Source organism: Callorhinus ursinus, unplaced genomic scaffold, assembly GCF_003265705.2.
Source record: "Callorhinus ursinus isolate GAN/ISIS: 27379988/994484 unplaced genomic scaffold, GSC_fseal_2.0 scaffold1, whole genome shotgun sequence".
In the NCBI taxonomy this organism is placed as follows: Eukaryota; Metazoa; Chordata; class Mammalia; order Carnivora; family Otariidae; genus Callorhinus; species Callorhinus ursinus.
In genome coordinates this window covers 26,048,025-26,074,697 of record NW_027397063.1, presented here as the reverse complement: position 1 = coordinate 26,074,697, position 26,673 = coordinate 26,048,025, and the positions used below count along the sequence as shown (strand labels likewise).

Below are 26,673 nucleotides of genomic sequence, written 5' to 3'. Positions count from 1 at the left end.
ATTAAACTTTTTATGTGAAGATAATTGTAGATCCCCATGCAGTTGTAAGAACAGTTGTAATAAATACAGTGAGATCTGGTGCACTCTTAACCAGTATTCCAAAGTCTTACAACTAGGATACTGACAACTGATGTAGTTAAGGTACAGAATATTTCCATCACCATAAAGTTCTTTCATGTTGTCCAATCACTTTTTAACCTGTGGCAACCACTCTGATCTCTATTTCTGTAATTTTGTTTTTCATTTCAAGAATGTGATACAGGGGTACCTGGGTGGCTCAGTCATTAAGCATCTGCCTTCAGCTCACGTCATGATCCCAGGGTCCTGGGACCGAGCCCCGCATCTGGCTCCCTGCTCAGCGGGAAGCCTGCTTCTCTCTCTCCCACTTCCCTTGCCTGTGTTCCCGCTCGTGCTATGTCTCTCTCTGTCAAATAAATAAATAAAATCTTAAAAAAAAAATGTGATATATATGAAATCATATAATATGTCACCTTTTGGGATTGCCACTTTTCACTCAGCAAAATTCTCTGGAGATTCATATAGGTTGTTGCATGTATCACTAGTTTATTCCTTTTTAGTCCTGAATGACATTCCAGGGTATGGATATACCAGTTTGCTTAATCATTTACCCATTATAGACATCAGTATTGTTTCTAGTTTTTGGCTATTACAAATAAAGCTGCTATAAACATGTGTGTGCAGATTTTGTATGGCCATCAATTTTAATTTCTCTAAGATAAATGCACAAAAGTGCAATTACTGGGTCATATAATAGTTGGATATTTATTTGAGTAGTTGGATATTTAATTTTTTAAGAAACTGCCAAACTTGTCCAGAGCAACTGTACCATTTACATTCCCACCAGCAATGTTGGAGAGATCCAGTTTCTGTACATCCTTGCACCGATTTTAATCATTCTGTAATAGGTGTGTAGTGATATCTAACTGTGGTTTTAATTTGCATTTCCTTAGTGGCTTATCATGATGAACATCTTTTCATGTGTTTATTTGCCTTCTATATATCCTCCTTGATGAAATGGCTATTCATATCTTTTGACCATTTTCTGATTGGATCATTTGTTTGCTGTGTAGTTTTGAGAGTTCTTTATATAATTTAAATTAAACTCTTATTGGACATGTGGTTGGCAAATGTTTTCTCCCAGTCTGTTGCTTGTCTTTTTATCCTGTTCATGTGGACTTTGACAGAGCAAAAGTTTTGTCTACATTAAATTTGATGAAGTCCAGTTTATCATTTTTTTCTTATAGAGACCTTTTTTGGTGTCGAGTCTAAGAATTCTTTGACTCTCCTATGTTTTCTTTCAAACATTTTATACTTTTATATTTAAGTCCATGGTCCATTTTGAATTAATTTTTGTGCAATCAATGTTTAAGACTTAGTTCCTTAGTTCAAGTTTTTACTTTTCTTTTTCTTTCTTTCTTTCTTTCTTTCTTTCTTTTTTTTTTGTAATTTCTGACTCTTCTAGCATGATTTGTTGAAAAGTCTATCCTTCCATTGATTTGTCTTTGCACGGTAGTCAAAAATTAAGTGGGCATATTTGTGTAGGTCTATACATTAGTGTGAAATTGTTGCTGTACCTAAATACCACAACGGTATCTTAAAACAACACAAATTTACTATTATATAGTTCTCATAGTTCTGTAGGTCACAGATCTAAAATGGATCTTATTAGACTAAAATTCAGGCATTGGCAAGGCTTCACTTCTTCTGGAGGCTCTAGTTCCCTTGCCTTTTCTAAAGGCTTCTAGTTTTTTAAAAGCCACCTATACTCCTCAGCTCGTGGCCCCTTCCTCCATCTTCAAAGCCAGCAAGGTAGCATCTTCAAATTTCTCTCTTACTCTGACAACTCCCCCTTTTGAGAAAGATCCCTATAATTAAATTGGACCCATCAGGTTATCCAGGATAATCTTTCCCTTTCAATGTATTTGTCTTTATCACTTCTAAAGTCCTTTTGCATGTAAGGCAACATGAATATGGCTCTGGGCATTAAGATGTGAACATCTATGGGTGGTCATTATTATTCTGCCTAACACAGTCTGCTGTCTGGTGTCTAATGATTCACATTAAAATTCTGGGAGATGGCTAAACACATCTGAATTCCTTGGACAAAAGTCAACAAAGGAAGATTCAAGGAGGCCTGAACCCCATTTCTTGTACCAAAATCTGCCCCGGTTTTGCATTAGTTGCTGTGCAACAAATTACCACAAATCTAGTAACTTAAAACATTACTCAGTTGCTATCTCATGATTTCTTCAAAGGACATCCATCATATTCCAAGGTCCCACCTCGACTTTAGGTAAAGGATTGTACAGAGATGTGAATCTGCAGGGGCAGGAATCATGGGGACCATCTTAGAATTCTGCCTATCAGAGTACAGTTGACACTTTGGACAGAGGAATGAACCCAGGCAGAAAAAGTGTATTGAGTAGAAGAAAGAGGCTATTTTTAGGAATAACTTTCAAGAGCACCAGCTTTATAGGATAGGCAGAGGGAGAGACTGCAGGATGCCTAGAGTGGTAGGAAAACAAAACAAAACAATCAGGAGTCTCACATTGTAGACTGAGACGGAAAGTGTCTCATGGGAAGGGATGGAGTCAGCACTCTCAACACATATAGCAAATACTTGCCTAAGAAAGAGAAATTATTACCTAAGAGACAGTCATCTGCAATCTTGGCAAGGTCATTTGCATTGAAATAGAGCAGAAGCCAGCTTGGAGACTGAGTGATAACTGAAGTGGAGGAAGAAATGTGTGGTCTGGGGGCGACTTGGTGGCTCAGTCGTTAAGCATCTGCCTTCGGCTCAGGTCATGATCCCAGGATCCTGGGATCGAGCCCCACGTGTCGGGCTCCCTCCTCAGTGGGGAGTCTACTTCTCCCTCTCCCACTCCCCCTGCTTGTGCTCTCTCTCTCGCTATGTATGTCTCTCTCTGTCAAATAAATAAAATCTTTAAAAAAAAAAATGTGTGGTCTGTTAAGATGTTAATTATTTCATGATAATTAGCCTTTAAACTTTGAAATGACAGGTTTTTTTTTAGTTATCATTTTTTTTAAAGAATGGAACAAAACATTATTCCTGCTAAAATTTTCTTTATTCAAACCTAAAAATGTAGCAAGTATATCTCTCTCTTGTGAAAGTGACAAAAAGATGACGTGCACAGTAACACTTCACTGTGGTCTTAATCAAGAGGTAACAGTTGTTACAGTGAGAAAAAAAAAGGTTGAAAAAAACCCAGAGTGCTGTGATCAAACCATCTGCACAAAAGCAAACACACCCACACCCCACATCACTGTCATTTGGTCAGTCTGTATAAAAGCTTTGATTTTAGTAAAAAGTTTAACCAAAGATGTTTTTGCTATATGGGTGCCCTTGTATCTACATGTCAAGTAATTTGGATTGATATGATGGATGCCTTCAAATAGTGACTTAAGGTGAGAACAATAATGATGTATTCAAATTATTTTCTCTCTTGCATTTAGCTACTTAAAGAGTTTAAAGATGAAGATTGGAATATGGGCAATATTGTGTACACACTCACAAACAGACGCTACCTTGAAAAGTGCATTGCTTATGCAGAGAGCCATGATCAGGTAAATGAATATGTGTACAAATTAATTGTGGCTTTCTTTGTATTTATTAACATATCTAATACAAACATATCTAAATGCAAATCTCTATAGTTTAATACAGTTAATATAGTTTATATCTATCTTTACATGAAAACTATACTTGAAAAACATTTTAAAATTATTTTGCAGATCTGTAAATTCCAGCTTCAAAATGCAGCACTATTTTTACTCTGCCAGACTGTAATTAAAAAATTGTAAATGACAGTTGCAAGTGTTCTCTTACATGTTTTCCTTTGTTGTAATGAGAGGAATATTGGTGCTGATCCAGGTTAATTTTAATTTCCATTTTAGATTTCCTTCTAGAGGTTTTCTTTTATACCTTTTGATAAGCTTTCATCATTTTTTTCCTGCAATCACTGAAGTCTCTTGCTAGGTAGTTACCCTGACCCCTGTTTGTCCAGCTTCGGCCCATCCTTTCTAATGCAGCCTGAGGTATTTTCCAAAGAACAAAGCTCATTTCGTCAACCCAGATCTTTTGATTAAATCTTCTCATTCAAGCCCACTCATATTCTGGCCTAAGCCAAAGTTTCTGCCTTCATTCTCTGCTCATTTCTCCAAGCATTTTATTCTTCAGTACAATAAAATTCCCACCCATTCCTGGATAAGTCAACCTTGTTCCAGTCTTGTAATTTCCCCCCCACACCTGCAAGTTTCTAGTGCACCTGGGAAGCTTCTGTGAAGTTCTGCTGTCCTGCCTCAGATGTCGTATTCTCCCTCAAGACCTCATCTAGTTGTATAGGGAAAAATAGTTGCCTCATCCTCCATGCTTTCATCACATTTTAGGCAGAACATTTGTTCCCATTACCTTTAGATTTTTAGCCTTAGCACTGTGACTGCTTCTAGTAGTTGTTCAATAAACATAAGTAAGTGGGGGAACAAAGGCCATTTAGTTATATAAAGCCATATCAATCCTCATAAGCATAAGCAACATAAGATGGACTCTTTATATGTTAAAAAGGAGACAGTAAAAATTTTTGAAATTATTTGCATGGGGCACCAGGGTGACTCAGTCAGTTAAGCGTCTGACTCTTGGTTTCAGCTCAGGTCATGATTTCAGGGTCCTGAGATCCAGCCTGAATCCAGGTCCATGCTCAGCATGGAGTCTGTTTGAGATTCTCTCTCTTCCTGCCCCTCCCCTGGCTCACACTCTCTCTCTCTTCTCTCTAAAAGGAATAAATAAATAGATAAAATCTTTATAAAAAGGAAATTATTTCCAGTATGTGTATTAAGAAAATTGAAGCTCAAACAATAAGCCTGTTATTTTTGCAGAAATTGACCATTTAAGGTAAACAGGTAAATTTTCAGGTGTCTTCTCTAATTAATAAGAAAGTCTAGGGGCGCCTGGGTGACTCAGTCATTAGGTGTCTGTCTGCCTTTGGCTCAGGTCATGGTCCCAGGGTCCTGGGATCGAGCCCGGCATCAGCCTCCCTGCTCCTCGGGAAGCTTGCTTCTCCCTCTCCCACTCCCCCTGCTTGTGTTCCCTCTCTGGCTGTGTCTCTCTCTGTCAAATAAATAAATAAAATCTTTTTAAAAAATTAAAAAAAAAAAGTCTAAGTAGACCAGAGGTCAGCTACTAAGGCCCATGGGCCAACTTCTGCCTGCTGCCTATTTTTGTAAAGGTAATTGGAGCACAGCCATGTTCGTTCACTTATGTATTTTTCTGTGGGTGCTTTTGAGCCATAATGGCAGATTTAAGTAGTGGAGACTGAGCAAGTGGCCCACAATGCCTAAAATATATACTGGATAGCCTTTACAGAAAGTTTTCTGACTCATGATATAAACCTATATTAAATTTTGTATCTTCCAAATCAGGACAGGGCTTTCTTTTCAATGTAAATTGGCCATAGAGCAAATCAAATAAATACCTACAAAAAATGAGAACCAAAATCTAAAAAATTAAAAATGGATAATATTAACCATGGAGGAACTCTCACCAAATACATAACAATATGAAAACTAAAATGCATGTATAAATTCTTTATGTTGCAAACTCCTAGCAATTATAACATATTTTGAGCTCCCTAGATACATTTATTTGATATAAATGAATAAAAGAATAAATGAGTGGATTAAACAAATTGAAGATGAAACAGATTATTTTTATAGTTTTCTTCCCAAACTGTACAACGAATTATAGACTTATTTCATACTTTAAAGATTCAGGTAATTCTGCCTTTTATTACAAATTGTTGGAATATACAAAAAGATGCAAGTTTCCTAGTTCTTTCTAAAAGCAAAAATAGGGCACCTGGGTGGCTCAGTTAGTTAAACATCTGCCTTGGCTCAGGTCATGATCTCAGGGTCCTGGGATGGAGCCCTGCGTCAGGCTCCCTGCTTACTGGGGAGCCTGCTTCTCCCTCTCCCCCCTGCTCTTGTGCTCTCTCTCTCTCTCTCAAATAAATAAATAAAATCTTTCATGAAATCATAAAGATGTATATTTATAAAATGAGTAATATAAACAAATAGACATCATAGTAAAAATCTAAGCAGAAGTTATCAAAATAAGTTTGTAATAGAATCATAGATTAAAGAAATAAAGAGAGTTACACGTAAGAATATAATTAAACAATTCCAAACAAGGGAAAAGGACAAATTGTTTTTAAGAACTAGTACTGCCAGAGCGCCTGGGTGGCTCAGTCAGTTAAGCATCTGCCTTTAGCTCAGGTCATGATCCCAGGGTCCTGGGATCGAGTCCCGCATCAGGCTCCCTGCTTCTCCCTCTCCCTCTGCTGCTCCCCCTGCTTGTGCTGTCTCTCTCTCTGTCAAATGAATAATTAAAATCTTAAAAAAAAAAAAAAAAAAGAACCAGTACTGCCTAATAACTATTTAACAAATAGATATACGTTGTCTTCAAACTTCTTTAACAATGGAGCCTACTATTGAGTCACGCTTCTATAGCACTCGAAGTTATATGTCAGATTGAAGCTGCATTTTATTGGTATGTGTTTCAGTCTTCTAGGGCTGCCATAACAAAATTCCACAGTCTGGGTGGTCTAAACAACAGAAATTTATTTCTCACCATTCTGGAGGTTGGTAGTCCGAGACCATGGGGTCAGCAGGTTCAGTTTTCCCTGAGACCTCTGCCCTAGGCTTGTAGATGGCCATCTTCTTTCTGTTCTCACACGGTCTTTTTTTGTGCACACTCATCCCTGGTATCTCTTCTTCTTCATATAAGGACTCCACTCATATTGGATTAGAGCCTCACTCTTATGACCTTATTTCATCTCGATTACCTCTTTATAGGCCCTCTCTCTAAATAATAGTCACATTGGAGGTTAGGACTTCAACATGAATTTGGGGAGGGCACAGTTCAGTCCATAACTGTACACATTCACTTTATATGTTTAGATTAAAATATATATCTATAAGTCAGAGAACAAAGAGTCTACTTTGATAAAGTGAAATAGTTTGAACTCAAGTAATATAGATGACAATTACCATCTAATCAAACTGAAAATTCTTAGCCAGGAACCATATTCTGAGCCAATTCCTTTTTGGCCCTTAAAATAATTCAGATTGTTAAGAAGCCTCTCTTCTGCTACTTAGGATGTTTCTGAATTACGTGCCCCATTTATCAACTTATATTTTCGTATAAAATAAACTACTTTTGGATTAGATACCAAATTCAATGAGAAAGCAAATTTTACATTTTAAGGAAAAGCTGTCAGCCCTCTGCTGAAGGGGAATAGGGTCCATTTTATTATATATATGTACATATTTTATATATATCAATACATATACACAAATATAAATACATATACATATAAATGATTTTTAAGAAAGTCTTCCATTCTTTCAAAACAAACAAAATCATGGTAATGCAAGCTATTTTTAAAATTTATTTATAATGATGAAATGTATGGTGATCAACATAACAATAAAAAATTTAAAAAATAAAATTTATTTAGTATTCTCAACATTATAATAAATATTTATTCCAATTTCAGAGAATTTGAAGCATCAGCTCAGGTATAACAAATATTCAGGTGGCTTATCCTGAGTTTTCACCAAGCTCTTTAAAAATAAAAATCCATCCTGAAAATAGTGTTGAACTCTGACCAGCCCACCTGATTTTACCCGTTCTCCTTCTACATAGAAAGCAACTATTGAAAAACACATGAAATTAATAATTCAAACACCTCTCCTTCATCTTTTCCCATCCCATGTAATCATGTGTTATTCTGGTATAAATCACAGCTGCTTAGTATCTATTCCTTGCATTTATCTCAGTGACTTTTATTTCCATAGGCACTCGTTGGGGACAAGACACTGGCATTTTGGTTGATGGATTCTGAAATGTATACCAACATGAGTGTTCTGACCCCATTTACTCCAGTTATTGATCGTGGAATACAGCTTCATAAAATGATTCGACTCATTACTCATGCTCTTGGCGGAGAAGGCTATCTCAATTTTATGGGTAAGTATGAGTTGAACACATACCCCATCTATGTTCAGAACGTTAACTAATATTACATATGACATAAGTCATGTAGAATAGTTTGAATCACTGTTCAGATTTAAAACAAAATTACAACTTTGTTTCTTTTATACACTGTGTTATATAAGCTGCACAAATTAAATTACTGTAAAATCATTGTTATACTAATACATGAAGCAAAAGTAGTCTATAGCTGGCATTTTATTTAATGTTTTTGTCAACAAGTGGGGTGAACTATTTTTAAAACTTAGAATTCTGAATTTAATCACTGGAGTTTATTATATTAGTGTTCGCACATTAAACATAAGAAAGATATAATTGTCATGGCATGACATATCAAGCTAAAATTATTGGTCTTTGAGGTAATTGTACATCAGTATGTTTATATTATAAATGTGAAAACCAAGGCAAAGGATATTGTGATAGACAAAAATATTTATATATATTTATTTTAAAAATAGGAAAACTATGAATATTCAAAGGTCATTGTTGTCCTAAGGATCTTGAATGATAAGATATAGAAGTCAACAAATAATATTTTCTGTTCTATTTGGTCAACAACGGTCATTTGAGCATTTCTAAGTTTTAAGAGATTTCACCAGTTTTTAGACTAGAGAGAGAGACAGAAAGTCTGGGAAATGTATATGAGAGGCTGACTTACTTTTCTATAGTGAAAGCCTTAGAGCTTCAAATTAATTCATTTCTATCTGGAAATTTGTATAAGGAACCTCAGATTGGACTTTTAAAAGTCTCTGTTGTTAATTCAATCAATCAGACAATCAGTTTCTATTGTTTGCTAACTTGAGGTTAGGAAGCCCACCCCTATAAACTATACACCATATTTCACCTGTATAGCCTATACCTTTGGGTGTATTCCTCTCCTAGGATCAACAAAACTTGTTAATAGTCCCAAGCTGTCCGGAAGTGACCTTCTCGACATGGGAGACTGCACTGAGCCAGCCAGGCTGCAGGCCAGGTTCCCTGAGTGGAGTTTGCAGGCATTATATCCATAAGTAAAATCAGCCTCAGTTCCTTAAAAGCAACTGGTCTTCACTGACCCAATAAACATTGTTCACAAATATAGCTATTCAGGTAAGGCCTTAGTTGCACAATCAATTTATTCAATTGTATCCTGATAAAAAGATAGGGTCTATGAACCTGTGTAAATATGTTACCATGTAAAGTAAGGAGAAGTGGGGGGTTAGTGCGAAATTTTTTTAGTGTTTTATTTCATTTTCAAAAACAGTTCATGAAGTTGTTACACTCTAAAATAGCTTAAAAAGAAATGGAATGGGCTTCCTTGTATGTGTGGAAACTAAAACAGTTTTCCAAACAGAGAACCAAAATAAAACCTCCGAGTTTATGCAGTCAGTCCTATGCCATTAATTCTTGAAACCCACTGCATTCAAAAATTCTAGTAATCTTGGGGCACCTGGCTGGCCCAGTGAGTAGAGCATGCAACCCTTGATCTCAGTGTCGTGAGTTTGAGCCCCACACTGGGCATTGAGCCTGCTTAAAAAAAATAATTAAAAAGAAAAAAAAATCCTTTAAAAAAGAAGAAAAGAATTCTAGTAATCTTGGCTCAGTTTACTGCTCTAGTCTGACTTTGTGTAGGCAATGTCAACTTAGAAGCCTATACCTAATGAGTGGAGAGTGTGGGTAGTTTGAAGTACTTAATAAAGTCCTTTTCCTGAGACTGTCATCCTTTGTTGAAGACAGTTCTAGCCTATAGCACATAACAGAACCTGCAGGCAAGCATCAGAGTCAAACAGACTACACATGACAGAGATTTAACAGCCTTAGTTAAATTAATATTGATAACTTTTAAATAAGAAAGATCTGATTCAAATTCATATTAAGAATTATTTCCTGGGACACCTGGGTGGCTCAGTCGATTAAGCGTCTGCCTTTGGCTCAGATCATGATCCCGGGGTCCTGGGATCGAGCCCCACGTCAGGCTCTCTCTCAGTGGGGAACCTGCTTCTCCCTCTGCCTCTGCATCTCCCCCTGCTTGTGCTCGCTCTTTCTGATAAATAAATAAAATCTTTTCGAATATTAAAAAAAATTATTTCCTGAGTCTTGGTGTATATTACATGAGGGTAAAAATGGGTCATGGACAGCTAGGACATTAACAAATCTCAGTAATTTAATAAACTATGTGAAGTATTTATATTAATAATCACCTTAACTGTATGTATTCCACCTAGGGCAGGCTGAGCATCTGTTCTGTTTTGAAAACTCTTCCCATAGTAACAATAAATAGTAACAATAAAAAAACATAATTATTTCTAACATCTCTTTCTGTAAGGTCTATAAAGTGAGCATATTTGTGGTATCAAATATAATCTGGGGATTATTCTTTGATATATGACTAAGGGATCTTTGAAGTTTTATTTTTTTGTCCTTAAAACAAATGGCTCCTAATGCTTAACACCAATATAACACCTTTTTTTTATTCCCTCTGTCTTATTATCTAAATCTTAGCATTTCTCTACAGACATTAAAATCAATAATCTTAAGGAGCTCTATAATTTCTGATTATTGATGTTGTTTTATGAAGTTTAGTATTTCCCTATGAGCTATCATGACTTTAAATATTTTTTTTCCATTTCCTGATCATGTCACTGTCCTGCTTAATGGCTTCAATGACTAGTGTCCTCCAGCTGACCTGTAAGGCTCACATGAATGGTCTCCTGTGGGTCTCCCTGTTGATCACTCTGCTCCAGCCAAGCAAGCGTTCTTTCAGTTCATTGAATGTACCAACCTCCTTCAACTCTGAGCTCTATACATTTGCAGTTCTCCTTTCTGAGAGTCATTCCACTCAAACGCTCCCTCCCATACCTGACCAAATCCTTCATCTGCAAATCTCATTTCCTTGGGGAAGCTTTTCCTAAAGCCTCATGCTATGTTAGTTTTCCCTGTCATACATTTTTATATTACCCTATACTTACCTTTCATGACACTTAACAAAATTACATTTGAAAAACTATTAAATATATAACTCCCTTGGTAAATTTAAGACTCAGTGAAAAGAGGGGTCATCTGTAGCTTATCCACTATTTTATCTCCAGGAACTAGTAGCAACTAGCACAGCATCTAGCACATCACAGGGCTTTCACATTTTTCTAAAAAAAAAAAAAAAGGATGGCAGATCAATGTCTATGTATATAATAAATAGATAAATATTACCTTGTAATATTTTTAGCAGTAGTTCATTAGCTGCAATCACCAGTTGTAGTTATAAGCAGAGTAATTTTTTTCAAGTGGCATATAAGAAATTAATATTTAAAAAGATCAATTTAAGAAATTTTTCGAGACTGAGGAGCAACCTGTTTGTTTATTCATGTTTTAGGCATTTTTAAACTTGTTAGCTTTATGGAATTTTATTTTTATTTTTCTTTAGTAGAGGAAGAATAAGTTAAGAGAAGAAAACACGTTCTTACAGTTTTTTTTATTAAAACATGTTTACCTAAATTCATTAGGCACTTAGACATGTGTGCTGTTCATCACAAATCATTAGGATCAGTACTGATTTTCTGAGAATGATACCAGTTTGGTTGATTTTGTTTTGTTTTGCTGGTTTTTTGTCTTATATACTCCTAATTTTGAGTTTCAAAACGATTCTTTCACTCTGGTTAAAGCAGAGGAATATTTGCCATGAATTTTTTATTTGCTAGATTATTTAATTGGTTATGAATAAATACACTTATATTTCTTATTCTAATACCATGTAGTCATCTGTAAGAATCAAATACAGGAGAGGGGAGCAGGGATGGCTAAATTATGTTTATATTTTTATATTTCATTCGTCATGTGAGAGTTAAAATAATAAATATGAATAAAGGTAAATTTATATTGACATGGCATTCTGTGCTTTCTACAGCACTTTCCAAAGCACTTTCCTATGCATCATCTAACTTAATCTTCATAATTTTTTTTTTTCTATATCATGTCTTAGTTTAAAAAAAACCTTGGGAAAAAGTTAGAGGAGTACTAAGGTGTGCTAGGTCAATGTCCCAAGTCTCATTTGGCAAAACTGCAATTCGTGAAGGTAAAGGGACGTGCGTAATGTTGTACAGCTAGAAAATACAGCAGCTGGTTGGTTGTCTTTTTCTTCTGATTTCCAATTTGAGAAAATTTTTAAAGAAATTCTTGTATCACTATGTAGATTAGCCACCATAGTATAATTAATGAATATCATTTAGGAAAAGGTAGAGCAAAGCGGTTAAGAAAGCTCTCTGAGTGGGAATCCAAGACTTCTAGATGCGTCACTTGGGTAGGATGCATTGCCTTCCGGGCCTTTGTCTGCTCAGTGATAAAATGGAGTACCACCCGCCCCACACAACTGTTTTGAGGGTGAGATGATTTAATATGGATACGAGACTCAGAATATTGCCAGGCACATAGCTCATCATTAACTTTTATTTAAATTAAGTTAGTTGAATTTAAAATTAAATTTACTGTTAACTATTGTTAATATTATTAATTTTTACATTAAATAAATAGGTCTTGAATACTGATATTCCAATTCCATCTAAGAGTATTTCTTTAGACTCTTGCCTAATGGTACATGGTTAAAAATAAAAGTTTCTTAAAATGTTTCATTCATTTCCTCTTTAAGACATGAGTAAATGTAATAATTCTTTGTTAGAAATCAGATGACATTTTCCAAGTTGATACATGTGGTAAGTTAAACCATTTCTGTAGTAAGTCTAAGAGTAAATATTACTTCTTTTGTTTTTAATTCATAGTGACATTTACTGAATGTTGCTGCCAAAACACCTTACTTAGCTTTCATGTATGAAGGGGTCTGAGGGTTACCTCAGCTAGTTTTCATTTCTAGGATGATTTCTAGGATATATATTGATCGGTTAACATTTATTATGTATCTACTATATGGTATTCATGTGTTAGTCTATGTGGGCATTAGATAAAACTTAATATTTTTCTGGCATACCTGTGCAGAGAACTTCTATGTACACAGAAACAGAGAGAGAAAGAAAGAAGGCAGATTGACTTAAAGTAAGTTCAATTTTAAAAGTTAGTAAATTGATATATATATATATCAATTTAAACTATAAATTTAACATATGCATACCACCTTCTAGAATGTGTTTTAACACAATTTATAAAATTCCTTCATGCTTCAGACATTTATATGTATCCACTGTGTACCAAGCATTGATAAGTGGTAGATATTCTGAGGTGAAAAATAGTTCTTGCCCTCAAGGTCTCAAAACCCAAAAGGGATTACAGACAAGTAAGCAGACAAGTATCTTTGTACTACTGCATGCGCTAGATACAGTGATAGAGATAAACAGAAAATGTCATATAAACATGTAGGAAACTGGGTTAGGAGATTGTTGGTGGAACTTACGAGTAACTTCAGTTAGACAAAGGTAGATAGAAAGGCACAAGGAAGCCCTGCAATGAAATCAGAAGTCAAGTAGGAACAGGACTGATGTACTGGAGTGAGGCTGAAGTCATTTGGAAATATTAAACTTCAAATAAATGAAAAAAACTGGGTCTAAGGAAATGAATTTAGTGATCATTCGTTGATTAGAAAGTTGAATGAAAAAATGTGGTTGTTGTGGCGCCTGGGTGGCTTGGTCGGTTAAGCGTCTGCTTTCGGCTCAGTCATGATCTCAGGGTCCTGGGATCAAGGCCCACGTCAGGCTCCCTGCTCCTCAAGGAGCCCGCTTCCCCCTCTCTGCCTGCCACTCCCCCCGCTTGTGCTCTCTCTTTCTCTCTCTGTCAAATACATAGGTAAAATCTTTAAAAAAAAAAAAAAGTGGTTGTCATCACTTTAAAATATCATGAATTCTCCAGCAAGAAAGACCCAGTGTTGATGACTGAATGGGTTTGCGGTTTAATTTTTTCTGTATTTATAATATAACTAAAAGAATACATATTAGAAAAATAAGACATAAGATCACTGATAATCTATATGGATATGTCTTGCTACCCTTTGTAACCACTGGTTAGTTAAGCATATTTAATAGATGGCTAAAAATAAATATAAAATAAAAAATATTTGCCGTACACATAGGATAACCTCACCAAACAATATGTTAATTGCATGTGGATAAACTGCCAAAGCCATTCAAAGGAGAAAAAAATGAGGATAGGGATATATTTTGCCCAGGTTTCTAGTAGCTCTGTGGTTATGTTGGAAGTACTGTTGTTTCCTGTCCAGTCATCTGAAGCAGAGGGTGGTCACATGACCTCATTGTGAGACTCATCAGCAGTTGCTCTAAAGGGGTGTGGCCAGGCAAGCACAGGGGCTCTTATGCCCAGTGATCTCAGTACTAGGGAAGAAGTCAACACTGCTAAAGTGGCCCCCCCCTTTAGGTTCTGCTTTTTGCAGTTTCACTTTACCACCCAGTTAACTTCCATCCGGATGCAGATGATCCTCTTTTTGACCTATCCTCACAGATCAGTAGTAGCCTAAGGCTATGTCACATTGCCCAAGTGATTCATCTCACTTCATCTCATCAAGTAGGCATTTTATCATCTCACACCATCACAGAAAGAAGAAGGGTGAGCACGGTATAGTAAGATTTATGGAGAAAGAAAGAGAGAGAAAGAGTGGGACAGAACACTTTTTACATTAACTTTTATTAGGTATATTGTTATCATTGTTCTATTTTATTATTTGTTGTTAATCTCTTACTGTACTTAATTTATGAATTAAAATTTATCATAGGTTTGTATGTATGTATAAGAAAAAAATATAGTATATATAGGGTTTGGGACTATGTGATTTCAGGCATCCACTTGGGTTCTTGGAGAATATCCCCTGCAGATAAGGGAAGACGACTACAGTATTAATTTCATATAATGCCAAAATAATGGCATTGATGGTGTTTTTTATTAAAGACTGTTTAGGATTCTAGAGAGAAGAAACTACATTATTTCACGAATTTTAAATATAAATGTACATAAACATTTTACAATATCGAGTACAGCATAAATTAAAATCTAAGCATGAAGCACATATCTTGCAGATTTAAAATACTGACAGACAAAGCAGAATGGAATTTTAAGTATCAAGTATCCAAACAAAATGAAGAAAATTTAATCATAATTTTGAAAATGAGGTATCATTTAATAATTCTTTAAATGTAAGTTTCAAAAATAAGCTGCATTAAAACATTGCCATCCCTGAGTTTCAAGTTGGTTTTTGTGAAAAATATTGTGGCTTTTCAGAAAGCTCTTTGTAACCCTGTCCTAGACTAGGCGGTGGTATGGAGAAAGTTACAACAAACAATTAACTCCAGATAATTTTCTTCATTTTCAGGTAAGTAGGTATCTTATCTAATAATGTTAAGAAAATCGTTTTCAGTAACTTTTTTTTTTTTTGGTGGGGGGAAAATCTTTTTATTGAGAGCTTACTGCCAGTTTTATTTCAAAGGAAGTTGCTTTGTTTTCCCCTCTAATTTGACTTCATCTACTTTAGTTTTATCATATATAGATAGAGATTCAAATGTAGAGTGAATGCATCACTTTCAGTACTGTCATGTTCATATTCCACTTGTTCAGAAAGCCTTTGAACTAAAGTAAGAATTATTCTTGCAACAGAAGCCTTGCTTTCTCAGTGTCATTTTCTTCTTTCTCTTGGGGATAATGTTATAGAAGAACACTTTCTAAATGAGTACAACCTTCATTTGATTTGAAATATTAATGCTGCGTATAACTCTCTGGGTATAGCTCAAAACATAAATGATTCAAATTTCTCACTTAAAAAATACTGAACTAGCAGAGTTAAATCAACAAAACTGGTAACATTTCACTAATATAACACAATAGTCTAGGAAACTGAAAACTCATGTTGTAATCATAAAACACATATTCTCCATGACATCAGATGTTAATACATAAACTGAAATGTCAGAAATAATCTGGAATCAGTGGGACTCATTGATTCATTTGCTCATTCATTCATTCAAATTAAACTCATTGTTTCCATGTCAATTTCTGGATACAGGTATAGGTTGGTTGTAAGTGGAGTTGTATGAAGGCTAAGTAGCTCAGGTTCGATAGCTTTATACTTTCAAATGAGGTCATCATCTGGAAGCAGAAGGAATAAGTGATGCTTGAGAAGAAAGTAGAAGCATGAAATAGACCACTCCAGGCATGAAAATACTAGGGAACCATAGTAGGATATCTAGGTAATATTGAATGATCTTTTCAGAATTGTAATCAAGACTGTAGATTGAATCAGCCTTGTAATTGTGTGACTTTTTTTCTAGAAGACATGGTTTAATCAAGAGTAGGAATTTTGTCAGGCATCTGTCAAAAAGAGGGACAAGCTTTGAAAAGTATTAGAGAAAAACTCATAGAGAACCAGTAAGCCACTGGTTCTTAAAATTGCACATTGGAATAACCTGTGGAGTTTCAAAAAAAAAATACTAAAAATTGTGATTGAATTAGTGTTGGCCATAGCCTGGGCTTTGGAATTTTTAAAAGATTCTCAGATGATTCTTAAGGCTAGGAAATAAAGAGAATTCCAAGACGACGTAAAAGATACAGGAAAGTTCTCTGGTTATGGAACAGAAATCATAGAAGGCACGAGAGAAGGATGTAGGGGGAAGAGAAAGGGCAGTTGGGACAGATGATGGTGTGTTGTGGGTGCAGACTGTCAATTAAGAACCAGAAGGCCACACTTGGATTTCCTAGAAGCAAACAAAGCAAGCAGGATTGGGGCTGCTCCTGGAGTTTTCGAGATGCTTTCTCAAATATATTTTTATCAATAGGTAAAATTTAAATCGGCAGCCTTTTCTGCTTTTCTTATATTGTTTGCTCTATTTATGAACAAACTAAAATCATGACAGTAGCGAGCAAACTATATTTTATCCATAATGTGGGTCATCTGATATGTGCTTATGTGTTTTTACTACTTTCTTGTTTAGGAATCTCATTACCATGATGTTATTCCAGTTTCTGTAATGAGTGATACCTGTGGAGAAAGAGGCATAATTACAAACTGGCAATTTTCTCTCTCAGCAGTGTAATGAAATTTCTATTACCAAATTTGAAGGATTTTCTCTATATGATTATATTGTATTTTACATTTGAAATTCTGTGGGGCATTCTTTAATGAATATGTTACATTCTCCCTAAAGTCACAGGGAAAGTTGGATGGAGTTTTGTCCCTAAGTGTCAGTCTGCATTGAGTGATAGCTACATTATGCTTCAGTGTAAAATGTGTGATCTTACTTCAAATCTTCCATCTATGATTGTTTAGTGTCAAACTTGTAAATCCTTCTTTTTTCTGATAGATAGGAATACAATAAAAATTTAAATGCCTTCCTGCTAAGTGCTGGAATTGAAGCAGTTATAGAAAGACAAAATACACTCTCCTGAACAGTAGGAGTGCTAAATTTGGGCATTTTCTCTTAGCTTGTTGAGGCAAGTTTACCGAACGTAACAGGACTAGTAGATGTCTATAAAACTGAGCTGTGAAAAACTGCAAACTTCTCAATATGAGCAGCTGTGAATGGCATGAAGCCCCGTTAAAATGCTCAGAGACACAAATAGCATCTATTTTAAATGACATAGACTTAAAAGCAGTGGCTCTGGTTTGATTCACAGCACACTGATAACCAATTTTAGCTGGCATTCGATGGGAACTTACCATGAGTTTGACTTTGTGCTAGGAGCTAAGGAAGTGCTGCTACAGTTAGCTGGGGAGCTTTAAATACTGAAGCCTGAGCCCCACACCAGCCATTTGAGTCGGAGTCCCTAACTGTGAGGTTCTAGCAGTAGTAGTTTTTAAAACCTCACCAGGAGATTTTAATATGTGGAGATACACAAAGAGATCCACTCCACTGATGGAGGGGAAAAAAAAAAAGTCAGGCTGGAGATAGAGCCATGCTATGGAACAGACAGATCCAGAGTCGCTGGAAGTGAGCAGATGGAGTCTCCTCTCCCTCTGCCCCATGTGATTTAAATGCCCTCCTCAGTACTGGACGTGTTCTTTCTGCCAGGTTACTCTTCACAAAAGAACCTTCAAATCTTTGCTGAGGATCAGAACCTGGGCGCAGAGTCACTTTCAAGAAACCATGTGTTAACCTAGTGGGGAGTGTTTCTGATGTAACTTAATCCACATTTTTCTCTAGCCTGCTCACATTGACCAAGTTGAATACATCACCCCTTTACAATAGGCAGCAGGTCTACTAAAAATCTGAATGTTGAGAGGAAGAAAGAAGCCACTGAACCTGACTCTCCGTCCTTCATTCTTTCAGGCATGGTGTCAGGGTAGGATACTTATATGGTCCCTGCATTTCTTCTTTTGGGATGTGTGTGGTTGTCTATGGCTGTCAGTGTGTGTGGTGTTAATGGCTCTTTCTGAACTGCTGTTCAGCTGGGCTGACCTCTGGCTGCAGTTCCAAAGAAAGAGAGCAGTGAGATGGGACCCACCGCAGCTCCTCATCTAAGCAAGGTCCGCTGCTGTCTGGTCCGCTGCCGCTAAGTCTCTTACACCAGAAGCAGGAAATTTTCTCTTTGGTTTATTTATATAAAAGCCTGCCAGAAAAGTGGAGATGATAATTATTGCTGTTAGTTCACTTGTTTATTTTCATTATAAAGACTTGTTGGTAAAATAAAACTGATTTTCGGGAGGCCTAGGTGGCTCAGTCGGTTAAGCATGTGCCTTTGGCTCAGGTCATGATCCCAGGGTCCTGGGATTGAGTCCCACATCGGGCTCCTGGCTTGGCGGGGAGCCTGCTTCTCCCTCTGCTTGTGCTCTGTCTCTCTCTCATATAAATAAAATCTTTAAAAATAAGTAAATAAATAAAACTTTTTCTGTGCAGGACATGCTAACCTATGCCATATGACCCCTCATGCGTTACGAATTTTAAACCAAACCAAAACCTACCATTGGGGCCATTGATATTTCTCCTAGTGAAGGTATATCATCAGATCATCAGAAAGAAAGAAAAGTCCTAGGTACAGGAAGGCACTGATTTTTCCTTTCAGCTCTATCTCTTCGAGGTGAGGTCATCACAAATAGGAATTTTAACTTGGAGGCTGCAGAGCATATTTCCTAATCTAACAAAATGAAAAGAAAGACTGGATCTTAGAATAAGCCCCAGTGAAAAGAGCACAATTTTTTCTAAAATTAACATCTGGATTCTGTGCTCTTAGGCCAACACACACACACACACACACACACACACACACACTGAATATATGCAGATATTTGTGCACACACACACACATATGCATAAACATATACACACCGCTGAATAGACTCACTATTTACATCACCCTGGATTAGGAGACCCATAGTGTATACACCTAACCAGCTCCATTGTTGAGTTGTAGATGGTTGAGTTTGTAGTACTATTTAACAATTCTTGGAAACATTTAGAAATACAGAAATTTTATCAAACCTTCTTTACTACTTTATTACCTAGCATTTTGGAAGAACGCCAAAGCGTCATTTCATGAGCTTCAGTGTGTCACAGAAGCTTCTCCTAAATCCAGAAAGTCAGCTAGGTCCAGCATCCTCTCTCAAATTGCTTGTCTTCCTAAGGAGGGAAAAACAGGATGTTATGCTAGGAGATGTGAGTAAAGATAAATTAATATATAATGGGCATTTTACCTAGCCCTGAATTCCTAATTTAGTCTTATATCTTCAACTAAGCTTCCTCCCAGTCTAATCCCAAAGACCCGTTTGAGCTATAACTTCATCTTATTGATGGAATCTTCCTAAATAAGATGCCAGTGAATGAATAGTATCCCACTCACCCCAACCCATCCCATGTATGTATTTACTTCATGCTTCATAGTATTTCTTCTGTGGTGTTGGGCTCTTGAACTATTTCCTACCTTCACTACTTTCCTTCCTACCTTCACTCCTACCTTCACTAATTCTCTTATTTCCAGTTTTACTACATAGTAAGTTTCATTATTTGGTTCACAGTCTCTTAGAACTTTCCATAGGTTTCTAGAGATTATCAGGAACCCCACAGATCTTCCTTCCAAAAAGAATTGATCAGAGAGGGGCGCCTGGGTGGCTCAGTCGTTAAGCGCCTGACTTCGGCTCAGGTCCTGATCCCAGGGTCCTGGATCGAGCCCCTGGGATCGGGCTCCCTGCTCCGCGGGAAGCCTGCTTCTCCCAGTCCCTCTGCTTGTGTTCCCTCTCTCGCTGTGTCTCTCTCTGTCAGGTAAATAAACAAATAAAAGTGTTGATCAGAGAGGTTTTTTTTTTAGATCAAAGAGTACATGCTGATTCTTCCAGTATCATTCATCAAGCAGATTGAAAATATCCTTATGACCATGGGATGCAAAATGTGATTGATTCTCCATTGCCAGAGCTGGTGAGCTATATGGTTGTCATCTTTTAAAATGTGGTTGTGAGTGCTCTAAACACAAATAATCTGCTCCAGCAACCTTCCTCCTGAGCCACTTGCCAACAGGAGACAAGAATTTAGAAGATGAATTCCTCTGCCTCTAAAAGTTTAAATCATTATCTAAGTCTTACCTTGCCCCAGCTCACTCCCAGAACAAAGCAAGAAGATGAACTACACACAATAATCTCAGTTAATAGTAGAGAAGAGTAATTTACATTTTCTAAGTTCCTTGGGAAATATAGTCACTTTTCTTTTTACTTTTTCAGTAGAGAAACGTAAGTGTCTCTTTAGGAATATATTTCCATGGAGGGTTTAGGGAATGCAGATTGTATGAGTGATGCATCTTAATTTGACATGCTATTGTCAAATTAGCATCTTTGAGCATACTTTTCCTCAAATAGCTACATCTTGAATATTTACCCTGAGCAAGGCAGTATGCTAAATGTTTTACTTACGCTATCTCATTTAAATTGAGTTCCAACCCTGAGAGGTAGGAATGATTACCTCCATTTTACACATGAGGGAAATGAAAGGTTAAACTTTAATACAGAAGTCAGAACTTGAACCTAGCTCTGCCTACACTTTTAAAACATCATCCCATACAAGACAATGTTGTAATTTTACCTGAAACGCATGCTGAGATTGGCAGCGGTGTTAGCGAATCTCTTAACTAGAGACATCTACCAAGAAGAGGTGAATCAAAGAGGAAAACAGCAAAATAAATTTCATACTGTGTGGTGATCTGTGACACAAATCAAGTGACTTATTTCCAAAGTTGAGCCGGTCTTACAAATCACTTGTTTGTCCTCTTTGCTTACTTCTTTCTACTGCTGGGTCAGGCACCGCCAAGGACCTGAGTAAGCCAGAGAAGACCTGGCCACTCGCTGCAGGAGTCCATGTCCAGGAAAGAGACAAAGCAGACAGGTATAGGTGTGTAAGGTGATATGTGTCACCTTCACAATCTGCACGGAGCACATTCTAGAAGAACACTGAACTGATACTCAGGAAAGGAGTAGGTTTGGGCCGTCAGGGGAGGCTTACTGCGGTGGGTTGAGTGTAAAGTATCCCTTTCCTCCCTCTCCTGCTCCCTTCCTGGAGTGGTACCTGCGCAAAGCTGAGAAGGTGAAAACGAATGAGGGACCCATCAATTTAGAACATGCATGATGAGAGAGAAGGCTACAGATGGAAGCAGAGGCCAGGTCAGGCGGCGCTACTGAAGGGTTTTAGAGGAGATTGACAGAGTCAGGTCCAGAGTGTAGGTATGTTACTCAACTAAAAATGTGAAAAATAGATTTGAGGGGGCAGTCACCTCGAACTAAATATAGCACTGCAAGATTTTCTGCTACCAGAATTCTTTAAAATTGGTTTAAAATTGTAGGTCTAAATTCTTTGCACGCTGTTCACATCACTCTATAAATTGGATATATCCGCTGCGCATGGGTTCGAAATCATTTACTTCATTTTTTTAAGTAAGATTTTTCTGAAAGATTATGAGGAAAATAAAGTTGCCATTTTTCAGGGCCACACAGATACTAGAATCCTTCTGATTATTAACTGAAATTAAGGAAATATTTAATGGTTACCTCTGCCTGTGTGATGTAATACAAGATGAAAATAACATTATCTTATTTAGGTAAGTTATTTTTACTCCATATTTCTATCCTATGTAACCAAACACTTGAATACTGAATACTGGGTTGTTTGGGTTTTTGTTTTGTTTTGTTTTTTTGTTTTTGTTTTTGTCCTATGTGGATCATGTAAGAGATGTGTTTCTTTGAATGAGCACGTTTGAAGCAACCTGTGCATTTTATTTCATAACTCAAAAATGATCCAGGTACTTGATTTAAGTAGTTTTAAAAATATAAGGTAGTGCAGGTATAACTCACATTATATAGTAACTATCACTTGGAAAAAATGTTTTTAATTTTGAGTTTGTAAAACGAATAATTTCAGGTGTAAGTGAAAAATGCTATTTTAAAGAATTCTGTGATACAGTCAAGAATTATCACCTGATTTATCTTTCATGAAAATATTTTCATATATTTAAGTTGTTTAAAGGAGGTTGTACCTGTAGAAGCATAAATTACAAATGGAAAAGAATAATGATATAACTTTAAGGCATAAGTACAATTTATAACTATGTTGTAGAGATGCCTACAACAGTTATATTCCCTTCGTAAATACATTTAAGAAATCTATTGATAATTAACTAAAAAGCTTATATGATTATTCTTAAAAATATAAGTCAATAGTTTTTATAGAGAAGTTTTATAGTTTGGGAGAAATAACCCAGAAACAGCTTTGCAACTTTGTTTACACCCTATTGTCTAATAGACTCTTGAATTACTTTTAATAAAAACAAATGGTAGGTGTTTGAGCCTCACCAGTACACACAAACCCACTGTCATTGAAAGATCCCATTTTAACATGTGCTGAGATGACCATTTCGTGATGAAGAGTTGTGATGAGAAAAATGAAAGTTTAAAAATCTAGATAATCGACTCCTTTTTGATATTTTAATCATATATACATCATGCGTGATTATATATGGGTCATGAGTTAAAGTTTCTTGTTATATCTAGGAACAAACTGATAACGTGGGTAAGGAAATTTATTGTGAGATTGTTATACTGAGTTACTTTTGTGGTCTCGCCTTCCCACCACACTAGTCAGCCTTAATAACACCTTTCCACAAACAAAACATCCAGATATCTTGGATTATCATTCCAATAAATTATCTACAGTGTAATGAAAAATATTAAATTATGTGGTTAAAAATTCACCCCACATCTTTTCTTTTCTTTCCTTTCCTTTTTCTTTATTACAATGTGAAAGTGCTGTGCACTTAAAAATACTTTTTTTAAGGATCAGCTTATTTTATCCGTAGCTTTAGACTTTAAAGTAGTAGTATGACATGAGAACTTAATTACTATATGTTGAGCAAATAAACATTTATAACCCTGGTACAGTTTTAAAAATCCATTTATTGGCTCTTTGAAAGACATTTTATTTATTAAAGCAAGAGTCTTCTGAAAGGTATGCGAACTAATAGTAATCTCTCTCTTTCTGTCTTTTAAGTACAAGACTTAAATTCTGTGTGTATATGGGTTCTCCTATAAATGAGACCAAATAAATATTAGTAGAATAAATAGAAATAGTCGAACATGTTCTTTGGCTTACGAAGTTGGAAAGCTACTACTATATTTGTTAGTTGATCTCAATATTTTTGGTGCCAGACCTTTCCAACAGCTCTTAAAGAGAGCTTGATAGGAATCAAATGGATGAGGTAGGATCCCTTTATATATTCTTTGAAGATGTGTAATCACTTCCTTGACTACTTGATGTAGACAGCATGTGCCTTTTATACATAGAGAACATGTGTACCCATTTCCAGCAACGTACCTACCTTTCTGGTTTCATAAACATGCGTTTTTCATGCATTTTCAGGGGTGATATCACCAAAATTGACTGTTAAGGGAGGGCAAAAAGTAATAAATAATAATCTCAGATATTATGATAGTTTTTGTCTTCCAGAGCATCACAGCATATAAACACATAGGCAGCAGATCTGTGGTATTTAAATTTCATGGGGTGGAAGCAATTAGGAAAAGAGTGTCTACAAAGGCTCCTGAGTGTGGTGTAGGTGGAGTGAGGGTTGGTGGCGGTCGGGGGGAGCGGGTGCAACAATGACAAAAAGGTCAAAAGGCACTAAACATTGTGTTTTCTCATTGTCACTTCTGGGCCTTCTAGTCAAGTACTGCCCACCAGGTTCTGTTTCTTAAAATAATATCTCAAAGATAATCATTTCCATTTTCTGATTTGATGTGTAGATTCTAGTTTGGGGATAGACAGGTAAGATTTTAGTCCTGGCTCAGCCATTCCCATGGACCTAAATTGTTCTATTGTGTAAAATAAAGACTTTGGCCTCATATTTTTCCCAATAGGTATTGAGGAGTTCTTATTCCCTTAGAAAATAGTTCTCAAGTAGCTAACAGGCTTCAGTTTTAAATGTCTTTGAAAGTTGGGGGGGGGGGTCTTCTGTGGTTGCCAGCTTACTTCCACCTTAATTCTTTTATTCTTCTTGACTTTTTTCTCCTTCCCTTGCCAGTATATGCTGCCCCCGACTGAACGAGGGCAGGAGTTGCCTGAGCAAATACAACACCGAAGGCCAAGACAATTTAAGATAAAGAGGAAATTCTTAAATTCTGATTTTCTTTCCTGGAGACACCCATCATTTTTTTAGTAAAAGACAAGGATATCCATTCATATTTAATCAGTTGACTTCAAGGTCACATGTTTAAATTGGAAACAGTTCTAATATCTCTATATTATTAGATGCATATTGTGAAAATGATTTACTTTCTTAGAGAAGAAAATACTATGATCATTATACACATTAGCATTTAACATTGAAATCCATTTGTATAAACAGCTTTGTTTCCTAATATCGTTTTCTATCTATGTAAACTTGGGTACACAAAATACTTGTTTTCTTATGAGTCAGAAATATTTTCATAAGTGAAACCTTGTTTTGTCTTGGAAAGATTAACTATAAAAGGCAAGTATAATTATTATGACTAACTGGTAGAAAAAAAACTTTTTGCATTTTAATAATTAGCAGCAAATTTGCTGTTTTCTGACCCTTAGCACAAGATCTTTCATACCAAGCAGCATTTCCTCCGCAAATTGGTGATGTACATTAGTGACACCTGAGTTGTTTTTGTTTTTAAATTGTAGTTAAATAAAACAGTGTGGCTAAACATGCAATAGCAACAGTAAGCACTGGACTGAACATAGTTCTTTTTACCATGGTTTTGATACACATTTGTTTTTATTATTTTTATAATTATAATAAAGTAACTAAGACATGAATCTGAGAAAATATCAGAAAATTTGAAATAATTACTTTAAAATGCACATTTCACAAATTGAGAAATAGGTTACTAACATGTAAAGCTAATATCTTACCTGTTTTCCCTCTGCTTTGCCAAACTTCATTGTGTAGTTATGGGTGCTAACTCTGCTTTCTCATATTCAACACTCAGAGCCTTGCCGGCGTCCTGCTGCCTTCTCTACAACGGGGCAACTCTGGATTCCAGGGTCATCATTGGCTTGCAGGTCTCTGCACCCACTCCCTGAACTCCCTTCTTCACCTGCCTCGGTTGACTTTCCTTGTGTTTTCCTTCCCTGCCTTCTCTGTTACACCAGTGGTGCCTCCCCTTTCTCGTTCCACACACTCCTTTTCATCTTGTTTCTCCTGCCACGTTCATGTTTGCTCCCTTGTCGTCCTGGGCCTCTATTATGTCGGCCCTATTCTTTCTCTCTCAGAAAGCTCATGTACTTTTAGGCTTGGACATCTCTTTAAGTAGATAATTCCCAAATCAACATCTCAAGATCCAACATTTTGCTCTAAACTACAAGCATACATTTTGAAACTACCTCCCTGAGATCTCCATGTAGTATCTTGAGGCTCTTCAGAGTCACTGAATCCAAAACTGAAACCATCCTCCCTACAAATTATGATGCCTTTTTAAGATTCTTATTACTATTAGTATCGCCATCTTTTTCCAGTAACTGGTAGTTGAGCGCTAAGACCCATTTCGGTTGTTCTTTCCTTTTCCTTGTTCTTAACATTCAGCCAGCAGCTAATTACTGCATCTTTATTATTCATGTCCTTTCCCCTATATGTATTCCCACATGATTTGCTATGTATATTGCATTTGTTTAGACTTTTCACATACATGATTTCACATAGTGAAACCTGCAAAGTCGTCAGCATCCTTTTTATAATGTTGACTTTGAGGCAGTGTAACATAATGGTTAAGAGTTCAGGTTTGAGGGCGCCTAGGTGGCTCAGTCAGTTAAGCATATACCCTCGGCTCAGGTCATGATCCCGGGGTCCTGGGATTGAGCCCCATGTTGAGCTCCCTGCTGAGTGAGGACTCTGCTTCTCCCTCTTTTTCTGCCCCTCCTTCTCGCTCATGCTCTCTCTCTCTCTCTGAAATAAATAAAATCTTAAAAAAAAAAAAAAGTTCAGGTTTGGAGACAGTCTGTCTAGATTCTGATCTGACTAGATCAGACTAGATCTGCTCTGATCTGACTAGATCTGAATCTAGACTGTCTAGATTCAATTTACTTCCTAGTTGTGTCATCTTTGGCCCATTACCTAATCTTTCTGTACCTCATTCATCATCTCAGAAGTAGGGATTATAATGATACCTATTTTAC

The 26,673-nt window shown here is 36.4% G+C and overlaps 1 protein-coding gene across 1 annotated transcript in view; it reads left to right on the top strand.

Moving 5' to 3' along the window:
* The window catches only part of GBE1 (1,4-alpha-glucan branching enzyme 1), a 270,358-nt gene that overhangs the window by 193,716 nt on the left and 49,969 nt on the right, over window positions 1–26,673 (top strand). The window contains exons 11-12 of the mRNA XM_073892065.1: window positions 3,496–3,606; window positions 7,894–8,065. Of these exons, the coding sequence (XP_073748166.1) occupies window positions 3,496–3,606; window positions 7,894–8,065 (283 nt within the window). The remainder of the gene's footprint in view (window positions 1–3,495; window positions 3,607–7,893; window positions 8,066–26,673) is intronic.